Source organism: Hemiscyllium ocellatum, chromosome 47, assembly GCF_020745735.1.
Source record: "Hemiscyllium ocellatum isolate sHemOce1 chromosome 47, sHemOce1.pat.X.cur, whole genome shotgun sequence".
NCBI classification, from domain to species: domain Eukaryota; kingdom Metazoa; phylum Chordata; class Chondrichthyes; order Orectolobiformes; family Hemiscylliidae; genus Hemiscyllium; species Hemiscyllium ocellatum.
Genome location: NC_083447.1, coordinates 7,248,652 through 7,260,748, shown reverse-complemented (window position 1 = coordinate 7,260,748; position 12,097 = coordinate 7,248,652). Strand labels below are relative to the sequence as shown.

At 42.3% G+C, this 12,097-nt stretch overlaps 1 protein-coding gene across 1 annotated transcript in view; it reads left to right on the top strand.

Moving 5' to 3' along the window:
• Positions 1-280: 280 nt before the first annotated feature.
• ppp5c (protein phosphatase 5, catalytic subunit) overlaps positions 281-12,097 on the top strand; it is a 54,021-nt gene continuing 42,204 nt past the window's right edge. Inside the window, exons 1-2 of the mRNA XM_060856078.1 lie at positions 281-385; positions 10,246-10,487. Coding sequence (XP_060712061.1) covers positions 301-385; positions 10,246-10,487 — 327 coding nt within the window. The 5' untranslated portion in view covers positions 281-300. The remainder of the gene's footprint in view (positions 386-10,245; positions 10,488-12,097) is intronic.

Below are 12,097 nucleotides of genomic sequence, written 5' to 3'. Positions count from 1 at the left end.
CACAGTGGGGTATATTAGAATGTATTATAAACACAGTGGGGTATATTAGAGTTTATTATAAACACAGTGGGGTATATTGGAGTGTATTGTAGATACAGTGGAGTATATTGGAGTGTATTATACACACAGTGGGGTATATTGGACTGTATTGTCCTTGGGACAGCCTGTGACGTCAGCGCCGTGAGGCCGGCACTGCTTGACGGCACTTTACGGCAGTTACCGGCTGCCGGTGTTTGTTTTACGACCGGTTGCTAAGGGCCCCGGGAGTTGTGGGCAGGGACTTTCCGCCCGATTGGGAAAATGGCGGAGGGCGCGGACGGGGCAAGCGGCGAGCAGCATGATCAGGCCGAGGGCATGAAGGCCAAGGCGAACCAATATTTCAAAGGTGGGGGGCGGCCGCCCGCGAATCGTCGAGAAGGCGGCACCATATCTCCCGGGCTGGGCTTTCCCGGGTCCCACACTCCGACCGGCATCGGGCCCCTCGTGGCTCTGAGGAGAGGGCCTGGTATCCATGCTGCCAAGTAATCTGCAGTTCCTCACGCCGTGAAACTATTGCTACCAAACAGGGGCTATTACCTACAGTATGCAAGGATAGCTGCCAGATAATGGGCTACTGCCTACAGTGTGCAAGGATAGCTGCCAGATAATGGGCTATTGCCTACAGTGTGCAAGGATAGCTGCCAGATAATGGGCTACTGCCTACAGTGTGCAAGGATAGCTGCCAGATAATGGGCTACTGCCTACAGTGTGCAAGGATAGCTGCCAGATTATGAGCTATTGCCTACAGTGTGCAAGGATAGCTGCTAGATAATGGGCTATTGCCTACAGTGTGCAAGGATAGCTGCCAGATAATGGGCTATTACCTACAGTGTGCAAGGATAGCTGCTAGATAATGAGCTATTGCCTACAGTGTGCAAGGATAGCTGCCAGATAATGGGCTATTACCTACAGTGTGCAAGGATAGCTGCCAGATAATGAGCTATTGCCTACAGTGTGCAAGGATAGCTGCTAGATAATGGGCTATTGCCTACAGTGTGCAAGGATAGCTGCCAGGTAATGAGCTATTGCCTACAGTGTGCAAGGATAGCTGCCAGATAATGAGCTATTGCCTACAGTGTGCAAGGATAGCTGCTAGATAATGGGCTATTGCCTACAGTGTGCAAGGATAGCTGCCAGGTAATGAGCTATTGCCTACAGTGTGCAAGGATAGCTGCTAGATAATGGGCTATTGCCTACAGTGTGCAAGGATAGCTGCCAGATAATGAGCTATTGCCTACAGTGTGCAAGGATAGCTGCTAGATAATGGGCTATTGCCTACAGTGTGCAGGGATAGCTGCCAGCTAATGGGCTACTGCCTACAGTGTGCAAGGATAGCTGCCAGATAATGGGCTACTGCCAACAGTGTGGAAGGATAGCTGCCAAATAATGGGCTATTGCCTACAGTGTGGAAGGATAGCTGCCAAGTAATGGGTTATTGCCTGCAGTGTGCAAGAATAGCTGCCCAATACAGTGTGAAATAATAGCTGCCAAATAATGGGTTATTGCCTACAGTGTGGAAGGATAGCTATCAAATAATGTGCTGTTGCCTACAGTATGCAAGGATAGCTGTCAAATAATGGGCTATTGCCTACAGTGTGGAAGGATAGCTACCAAGTAATGGGTTATTGCCTGCAATGTGCAAGAATAGCTGCCCAATAATGGGCTAATACCTACAGTGTGAAATAATAGCTGCCAAATAATGGGGTATTCCTTACAGTGATGAAGGATTGCTGCCAAATAGTGTGGTTAGTGTGAAAGGATAGCTGCCAAATCATGGGCTGTTACCTACAGTGTGAAAGAATCGTTGCGAAATAGTGGAGTGTTCCTTACAGTGGTTAAGGATTGTTGCAAAATAGTTATACTCCAACTGGTTTATTTGGAAGCACTAGCTTTTGGAGCGCTGCTCCTTCTTCAGGTAGCTGTGGGACAGGATCATAAGACACAATTTAAAGCAAAAGATTACAGTGTCATGCAATTGAAATTATATGTTGTGGTTCTGTTCGCCGAGCTGGGAATTTGTGTTGCAGACGTTTTGTCCCCTGTCTAGGTGACATCCTCAGTGCTTGGGAGCCTCCTGTGAAATTATATATTGAACAAACCTAGATTACGGTTAAGACTTAAATCTTTTAGACTAAGCTGTAGGTTTTGGTTCATTAATATGTAAATCCCAGAACTACTATTAAGTCGCATTCTCAAGATGGCTTAAGATTTATTTTAAAAAAGTGAATCTCTGCTCAGACAATGCCTTAAAGGTGTGAGGTTAATCTCTGCCTGTATCCCGGTCTTGAGTCAGACTGGTTCTATTTGCGAAGTAGGAATTTATAAAATATTACATGGATTGACTGGCGGCAAGTTGTCTTTTTGAGCAAAATAGAATGTATCTGCAAATATAATTCTGTAAAAGCAAATTCACCCCTATAGACTTGAGTGCATGCATTAGAGAGAGAGTGTGAGAGAGAGTGTGCTTGCGTGTGACGAAGGATTTATGCTCGAAACATTGATTCTCCTGCTCCTCGGATGCTGCCTGACCGGCTGTGCTTTGCCAGTACCACACTCTCGACTATAACCTGGTGCTGTGTGATTTTTAACTTAGTGTGTAAGGATTGCAGCAAAATAGCGCACTTTTACTTCCACTGTGAAAGGATTGATGACAAATACCAAAGAATCTTGATTATCCGGCATTCAGTTATCCGAATATCGGATTATCCGGCAAGATCGTATGGTCCCAATGCTTGGCTAACCTATGTTATGCAGCATTTGATTATCCGGAATTTGATTAACCGAACGAAATACTCCCTGTCCGTGTCTTTGGATATTCAAGTTCCTCTGTACTGGGATATTGCTTATAGTGTGAAATAATTGATGCTAAACAGTGAGCTTTTAGTGACAGTGGGGAGGGCCCACATGCCAAATGGTGGGCTGTTAACCAAAGTTACGTTGAGGAAATGTTGAATGCCAAATGCTGATCTGTTAGAGTAATCAAGTCAGATAGTGAGCTATTAGTTACATGTGGACCATTGGAACAGGAGTACGCTGTTCAGTCCATTGGGCCAACCCTGCCATTCTAGATCATGGCTGATTATCTCTGCAATGCCATTTTCCCACATTATTTCCCAATCCCTAATGTCATTTGTCTTCAGAAACCAATCTGTTTCTGTCTTGAACCTGCTCAATGACTGATCCTCCACAGGCCTCAACAAATACACAATGTTTGAAAAACCACTGCCCATAGTCTTAAATAGCCTATCCCTTATCCTGAGGTTATGTCCCCAGATTCTAGAGTGTGGAATAACATGCTGTCTATATCCACCCTGACGTACACTGTTAAAATGTAATAAATTTCAATGAGATCATAAGTTTATCATTTAAAATTTCCCTGAGATCAACTGTTACTCTGGACAATACAGAATCAGAATCCTCAAATAAAAACAGAAAGTGCTAGAGAAACTCAGCAGGTCTCACAGCATCTGTGGCGTGAGAAACAGAGTTGATGTTTCAAGTCCATAATGACTTTTTTTCTTCAGATCTAGACCTTTTCCAAATGAAGAATAGTTCTCTCAAAGCTTTAACTTTCTTTTTCTTTCGATGGATGCTGCCTGGCAAGCTGAGTTTTTCAATACTCTGATTTAATCTTAGAACTCCGGTATGGTAAAATTACAACATTTAAAAGGCATCTGGATGGATACATGGATAAGAAGGATTTAGAGGGCTATGGACCAAATGCTGGCCAATAAAACCAAAAGAGACAGGAGCAGAAATTAGGCCATTCAGCCCAACGGGTCTTCTCTGCCATTCAGTCATGAATGTTTCTCAAACCCATTCTCCCTGTAACCTTTTATCCCCTTAGCAATCAAGAATCTATCTATCTCTGTCTTAAGTGTACTCAATGACCTGGCCTCCACAACCTTCTCTGCCAAGGATTTCCATAGATTCACTACTCTGTGGCTGAAGAAGCTTCTCCTCATCTCCATTCTAAAGGGTCATTCCTTCACTCCATGGCTGTGCCTTCGGGTCCTTATCTGTCCTGCTCATGGAAACATTTTCCCAAAGTCCACTGTACTGACCATTCATCTTCTGTAAGTTTCAATTAGATTCCCTCATCTTTCTAAATGCCATCGAGTATAGACTTTGACTCCTCAAATGTTCCTCAATGTTAACCTTTTATTCCTGGGATCATTCTCATGAAGCTCCACTTGATTCTCTTCAGGGCCAGTACATCCTTCCTGAGATATGGGACCCAATATTGCTCACAATATTGTAAATATGGTCTGATCACATGGGACTAGATTAATTTAGGATATTTGGTCAGCATGGATGAGTTGAACCGAAAGGTCTGTTACTTTTCTGTACAGCTGTATGACTCTACTTGCAATATTTTGCTTTTAAGTCAGTGTTGCAATATAGAAAACAAATGGAGGACATTTCAGCATCCAGTTCAGAGGGTAGGCACAGCCTCAATTTAGCATCTCTATCCACATGTCAATACTGTTAAGGTCATTTGTCAAGCAGCTGCTACAGGTAACTGCAGCTGCCCAAAATCAAGAAGATGGGAATAATATCTGCTTGGAAACCTCAGGCTCCGAGCTTATTGCTGTAAAGTAGTCTGTCTTTGTAAAGAAACAATGTGCAAAGAATCTTTTTAGATAAATTGATTTATCTCAGGTTCTAACCATCTTAGACATGATAGTGACAAGACTTACCCATAAGTATGTAAGTTAGCTTGCTGAGCTGGGAGGTTTGTTTTCAGATGTTTCGTCATCATGACTAGGTAACCTCATCAGTGAGAGTTGGTGAAACACTGGTGGTATGTCCCACCTCTCTCTTTATAGATTTTGGTTTCTTAAGATGGGTGATGTCATTTCCGGTTCTTTTTTCAAGGGAAGGTAGATGGAACTTAAGTCAATGTGTTTATTGATGGAGTTCTGGTTAGAGTGCCATGCCTCTAAAAATTCTCGTGCATGTCTTTGTTTTGCCTGTCCTAGGATGTGTGTGTTGTCCCAGTTAATGTGGTGTCCTTCTTTGTCTGTATGTATGGAAACTAGTGATAGTAGATTGTGTCTTTGGTATCTTTCTGGTACCCATCATGGCTTAGCAATTGACATTCAGTTTTGCTCACAGTGTCACTGTTTGGCACTCAGATCGTCTGCACAGTAACCAGTAGCTCTCCAGTCCTATTAACTTGATGCCTATCGTAGGGAAAAATTTTCAAATCTGTTATTTTAACTAAACATTTAGAAAAGAAATGGCAAACTTGGGAGGTGTCAACATGAATTTGTGAGAGCGCAATTGTATTTGACAAAGTTGGAGCTTTTTCAAGGTGTCCAATAGTGAAGGCGGTGTATTTAGATTTTCAGGAAGGCTTTTGATCAGGGTCCCTTGCAGGAAGTTATCGAATTAAGATGTGGAGGTGCTGGTGTTGGACTGGGGTGTACAAAGTTAAAAATCACACAACACCACGTTATAGTCCAACAGGTTTATTTGGATTTGTGATTTTTAATGTTTTTAAATTAAATTAGAATGCATGATATTGGGAGAATATATTTGTGTTGATTGAGAATTGGTAAATAGACATAAAGCAAAATGTTGGAATCAATGCAGAGAGTAGTAATAAACGGATCATTCTCTGAGTGGTAGACTGTTATTAGTGGGGTACCACAAAGTCCAAAGTGGTTCATCCACAACTGAACAGAATATTTATGAATGATTTCGATTTGGGGACAGAATGTATTGCGACATTTGCTGACATCACCAAACTGGGTGGGAGTGCAGGTTGTAAGGAAGGTATAGTGAGGCATTAAAAAACTCAGATGGGCTTGAATATGACAGCTGGAATAGAACATAGAACAGGACAGCACGGAACACGCCCTTCAGCCCACAATGTTGTGCTGACCATTGATCCTCATGTAAGTTTAAACCTAATGTACGAACCCTCAAATATCTATGACCATATGCATGTCCAGCAGTTTCTTAAATATCCCCAGTGACCTCGCTTCCACAATTGCTGCTGGCAACACATTCCATGCTCCCATAACTCTCTGCGTAAAGAACCCGCCTCTGACATTTCCTCTATACTTTACGCCAAACAGCTTAAAACTATGACCCCTCATGTTAACAATTTCTGCCCTGGGAAAAAGTCTCTGGCTATCAACTCTATCTATGCCTCTCATTATCTTGTACACCTCAATTAGGTCCCCTCTCTTCCTTTTTTCAAATGATAAAAGTCCAAGCTCAGTCAACCTCTCTTCGTAAGAGAAGCCCTCCATTCCAGGCAGCATCCTGGTAAACCTCCTCTGAACACTCTATAAAGCATGCACATCTTACCTCTAATAGGGCGACCAGAACTGGACACAGTATTCCAAGTGCGGTCTAACCAAACTTTTACAGAGCTGCAACAAGACCTCACGGCTTTTAAACTCAATCCCCAGGTTAATGAAAGCCAAACAGCATGTGCTTTCTTAACAACCCTGTCCACTTGGGTGGCAATTTTAAGGGATCTATGTATCTGCACTCCAAAATCCTGCTGTTCCTCCACACTGCCAAGAATCCTGTCTTTAATCCTGTACTTGGCTTTCAAGTTCGACCTTCCAAAATGCATCACTTCGCCTTTATCCAGGTTGAACTCCATCTGCCACCTCTCAGCCCATCTCTGCATCCTGTCAATGTCACACTGCAGCCTACAACAGCCCTCTATACTGTCAACGACACCTCAAACCTTTGTGTCATCTGCAAACTTGTTAACCCATCCTTCAATGTCCTCATCCAAGTCATTAATGAAAATTACAAAGAGTAGAGGTCCAAGAACAGAACCCTGTAGAACACCACTCACTACTGACTTCCAGGCAGGATACTTTCCTTCCACCACCACTCTCTGTCTTCTGTAGACCAACCAATTCTGTATCCAGACAGCTAAATTTCCCTGAATCCCATTCCTCCTGACCTGAATGAGCCTACCATGGAGAACCTTATTAAATGCCTTGCTGAAGTCCATATACACCACATCCACCGCTCGACCCTCATCAACTTGTCTCGTAACATCCTCAAAGAACTCAACAAGATTTGTGAGGCATATCCTGCCCCTCACAAAGCCATGCTGACTGCATTTAATCAAGGAATGCAATGTAAAACATGAAGTTTTCGTTTTGTTAGATAAAAAAAACAGAATATTACTTAAAGGTGAAGAGATTGAGATATCCGAAAGAATTGGGGTTTCCTTATCCATGGATCACTACAAGCTAGTTTGCAGGTGGAGCAAGCAATTGGACAGGCAAGTAATTTTAAAAGTTATCTAGAGAGAGTTTGGGTATGACTCTGTCTCCTGATACCCCCAGAAAATTCACAATGTGCATGTTGAAAGATGCTCTGCTGGTTTGGAAAAAAAATTGCTCTGTCCAAATAAGAGTGAATGGGTTGGAATGACATTGCATGAGGGGTGCAACATTGTGCATGTTTGTGTATGTGTACATGGAGTGCTAGCAGATACACTCTGAGTACAGGAATATAGATCTCTTGCTGCAGTTTTATAGAGGTTTAGTTATGTCCAGTTTTCGCCTCCTTATCTAAGGAAAGATACCTTTACCATAGAGAGAGGTTCACTCGGTAATTCCCTGGGATTGACTTATCAGGAGATATTGAGAAACCCGTAATAAAAGCAAAGTACTGACAATGCTGGAGATCTGAAAAAAGAAACAGAAACTGTGGGAGAAACTTGGCCAGACCCGGCTTTTATTTGAACAGTGCCTGCCTGGTTGCTCATAGCTTTTTGTGATTCATGTACAAAGTACCCAGATTGTCTCAAAACCACTGCATTATTCAGTCTCCTGATTTAAATAATCTTGTTTGCTGTATTTCCCTACCCCTCTGCCACTAGGAACAAGTTCTCTCGTTTATTTCTAGCAAAACAGTTATCGGTTTTGAGTATATCGATCAGTTCTCCTCTGGCCTGGGAGGAACAATCCCAGTTTCACCAATTTCCAAATAATTGTCATTCTCTTGTCAATAATGACATTCTCAGAACCCTCTTTTGCTGTCTAGTAAATAGCCTTTTGAAGTTCTATTGGGTACAGGCAGCTATATTATTGACCTAACAAGTGATAGTAGACAAGGGACCTCCAGAAAATTGAATGTTAAATTTGAACGAGTGCATTACTATTACATGTTTCTTGTCTGTCCACTTTTGCATCTTGGGACATTGGAGTGTAGTCAGTGTTGCTGTGTTAAAATTGGCAGATAATTGATGGGCAGCAAATATACATAAAGTAGCAAGATGAATGATTGGCTCACCTCTTGCTCATGACTTTTACTGAGGGGCCACTATTGGCCAAGACTATGAAGGAAATCACATAAGGCAGTGCTCACATGCTATTTCATGTCCATCTAATTGGATAGATGGGTTTTTGTTTTAATGTTTCACATGGAAGTAAATACTTTTGATAATACAGCAATCTGTCCTTGAATATTGGCTGATGCAAGTAATTGAAAGTCATAATATGGGCATCAGACGTGATCTGATGGAATGGTGGGATAGACTCTGTTACTGCTATGTTAATTGAATCATTGAGATATACAGGTGCAATACATTGATTATGTACTTTGAACATACAAAGGCATGCTTCTGGCCTTGAGCAATATGTATTCTGAATGTACCCTAGCTATGTAAGGCAACGGTCCTTTTTTTTTACCTTTTTTTGGAGTCTCCTCCTTAATTTTGGTTGAACTTGAGCCCCAGGCTACTAATCTTTGGCCACTTGGCCTGTGTGTGTGGGAGAGGTATTGTAGCCAAATCAAAGGACTTCCTCGCAGGCCTAATCCTGGGCCTTGCCAAGGTGACCATCAGCAGATCCAAGCAGCAGGCCATGGAGGCATTAATTAGAACCAACGTCTTGGAGGCAGAACATACATGTAAGTTCTTCTCTGACACGTGGGCACTGCAGAAGCTGGTGTGTATTTTAGTCAATGTCAACATTTAAATTTTTTTTATTTGGATTTTTGTTAAGTTTCCTTTAAGAGGCTGCCATTTGTTAATTTTGATTATTTTGGTTCAGTTTAAACTCATTTTCAAAAGAGGGTAGAGAGTGAGTGTTCTCAGTATCTGAGGACATCTTGGTTAGTGTGTTTGGCTATGAACTGAAAGGTTGATCGTTCACCAGCACCCAGGGATGGAAGGTGTAGCTGTCTGAATATTTCATCTGCTGATCAGCAGCCAGTTAGCTAAATGGTTAGAGCTTGGTGGTCACAATGCGAAGGTTGTTGTTTGATGCCTGTGCTGGCCATCAAACCTGTTGCCAAAGCAAGACTTATCAGGAGTATAAAGCGAGCTTTCTGGGACATGAGGTGCTGATTCAGGAAGAGGCAGACATTTGTGATGTTGCATTCTGTAAATAAATCTAATATTGAGTTAAAGGTTGGCATCTGGCCTCCTAGTTTAATGACTGGATTCAGGATGGATTAACAGGCTATAGGCATGTTCCTCCTTCTGTGTTTCTATCATGTACACAAATCCAGGAGAGAAATTTTTACCTGCAGCCTTCTGAATTTGAGGCAAAGACATTGCTATTGAACTGATTTGAAGTGGTGTTCCACACTAGAATGGACTGATTCTGAACAGACACTAAGCATTTTAATGAATAAAATGACTTAGTTTCCTCTGTGTGTGCGCTCCTTTAACATTTTAAATTCCACTTGATGTGAAAACGCTAATTAAAAGTGAGAGGTCCTGTGACCCAGTAATGAGGTAATTCCACTCTTGGCTGTCAGCATAGCCACTGGGTCATAGCTATATTATTCCTGATTGGTTGCCAATGAATCAGGCTTGGAAAGAGCACATGCTGGTTGGTGATGCTGCCCATGGCTGCACTACCGAGTCACAGACGAACGGTGAGCACCCTGGGAAGGGACTTGGGGGGGATGTAGCCCAGGTTCATTTTGCATCTTCAGAAAAGGATGAGAACCAGTTAAGGCTATAGGTAGGGAGCAACAAATTTGAAGATTGGACTGTTCATCCTGGCTTCTGTCTTGCACTTATACACAATCTGTGACAAGTGCTAAATTTGAAATGAGCCAACGTGACCAAATTGATAGTTTCTAATATATGATTACTGTGTGCCCTGTTGGTCACCAATTGTATAATTTCTAGTGAACTCCACAAACTTCAGTTAGCTGCATTGCCCGTTGTCAATTTTTTTTAATACCAGTCTGTTCCCCTTGCAGATAAGGATTACGATAATGCCATTAAGTATTATACACTGGCCATCGAGCTGAACTCGGAGAATGCTATTTATTATGGAAACCGCAGCTTGGCATACTTACGGACTGAATGTTATGGGTACGCCTTGTCGGATGCCACCAAGGCAGTGGAGCTGGATAAGAAATACATTAAAGGATACTACAGGAGGGCGACAGCCAACATGGCATTGGGCAAGTTTAAGGCAGCACTCAAAGACTACGATACGGTGAGTGGGAATCTAATGACTTTGCTCTTTTAAAGAAAATGGAGGAGGCTATTTAGCCCCATAAATCTATCCTGTTGTTGCAAAAGGTTGGCTGATTTGTGATCTAATTCCATGCACTTACCTTTGCTCCAGATCATGCAATACCTTTTGGAATTAATCCAGTGTCAACTAGAGTTTTGTATCGGCATTTTTTTTCAAGTCAACTGTGCAAATAATAATCAGACTCCCTTGGTCTTGTGATTTAGACGCAAATTTTAAAAATCAGAAACGTTAAACAGATGAAAGACTGACATTTTTAGAGTGGCTCTCATGACCAGAAAGCATTTAAAAGTATTTTATAGCTAATAATGTTTTTCTGAAATCACTGTTGCCATGTGGAAGCCAGCTTGCGCTCAGCAAGATCGTAACAAAGACCGATATGAAAATGAAAAGGTGATCTGCTCTTGTGTCGGCAGAGGGATAAATACTGGCCAGATCCCCAGGAAGAGCTATCCTATTCTCCAAAATAGTGTTGTTGGATTTGTGCACCCACCTGAAGTGGCAGACAGAGTCTTGTTTCAACCTTGACCGACAGATAGCACTGTTGGCAGTGCAGCACACCATCAGTATGGCATTGGGTGTATTGTACATATTTTGTTCATGCCCTGGTTGAACTCTGAACTTTGTGACTCAGAGATGAGTGTGCTACAAGTTGAGTCACGATTAACAAGGGGCTTGGCTGTAGGGTGTGAAAGCTGGAAACAGTCAGCAAGTCAAATAGAACTTGTCAACACGTGGGACTTGAGGGATTTCAAGTGTACAAAGAAAGAATCTGGGTAAACAGAATAGGAACAGTAAAACAGAATGGAATCAGAGTTAGGATCCAAATCCTTTTAGTCATTTTCATGGCATGTTGGAGCAGATTTGAGAGGCTGCCTGGCCTACTCCTGCTCCTATGTCCCTAACACAGCTGGCTTAATAAACATGCTGCATTCTTCCATGTTTTACTTTGACTCTGTTTTATTTCCCACCTCCGCCCAGTAATAAGGTGAGTGATAACTGGCACTGCAGGGGAGGTCCCACTATCCACTGGCATTTTTTTTGCAGAGTACTTATTCCTTAGAGCTCAATGGCAGGAATCCTGTTTGGAATTCACTTTGCCATGGAAACCAGTGTTGTTGTCTTTACTGCAATCCCAGTCAAGATGGGCTCATATCAATGCAAGCGGTTGAACAAGCCTCAAAGCTTCTGTATTGCAGCTAATCAGCAACGACTTGTATTTGCACAGCATCATTGACATAGTACAAGGTGCGATGTTTTACAGTGGTGCTATCAAACGCAATCTGACTTGAGAAAAGATACTTGGGCATGTGACCAAACTTCAGGTCAAAGAGGCAGAGTGTCTTAAAGACCCTAGGTTGGAGAGACAAAGGTGTGGTGAGAAAATTCTAGAGTTTAGAGCAGAGGCAATCTCCAGTGTTGGAGCAATTAAAATCGAGGTGCTCAAGTGCAGACATCTTAGTGATTATAGGACTAGATAAGATATTAGAGATTGGTGGATGAGGCCATGGAAGACTTTGGAAAAACTGGTAGGAATATAAAAGTTGCTGGACCAAGAGCCTGTGTTGGTT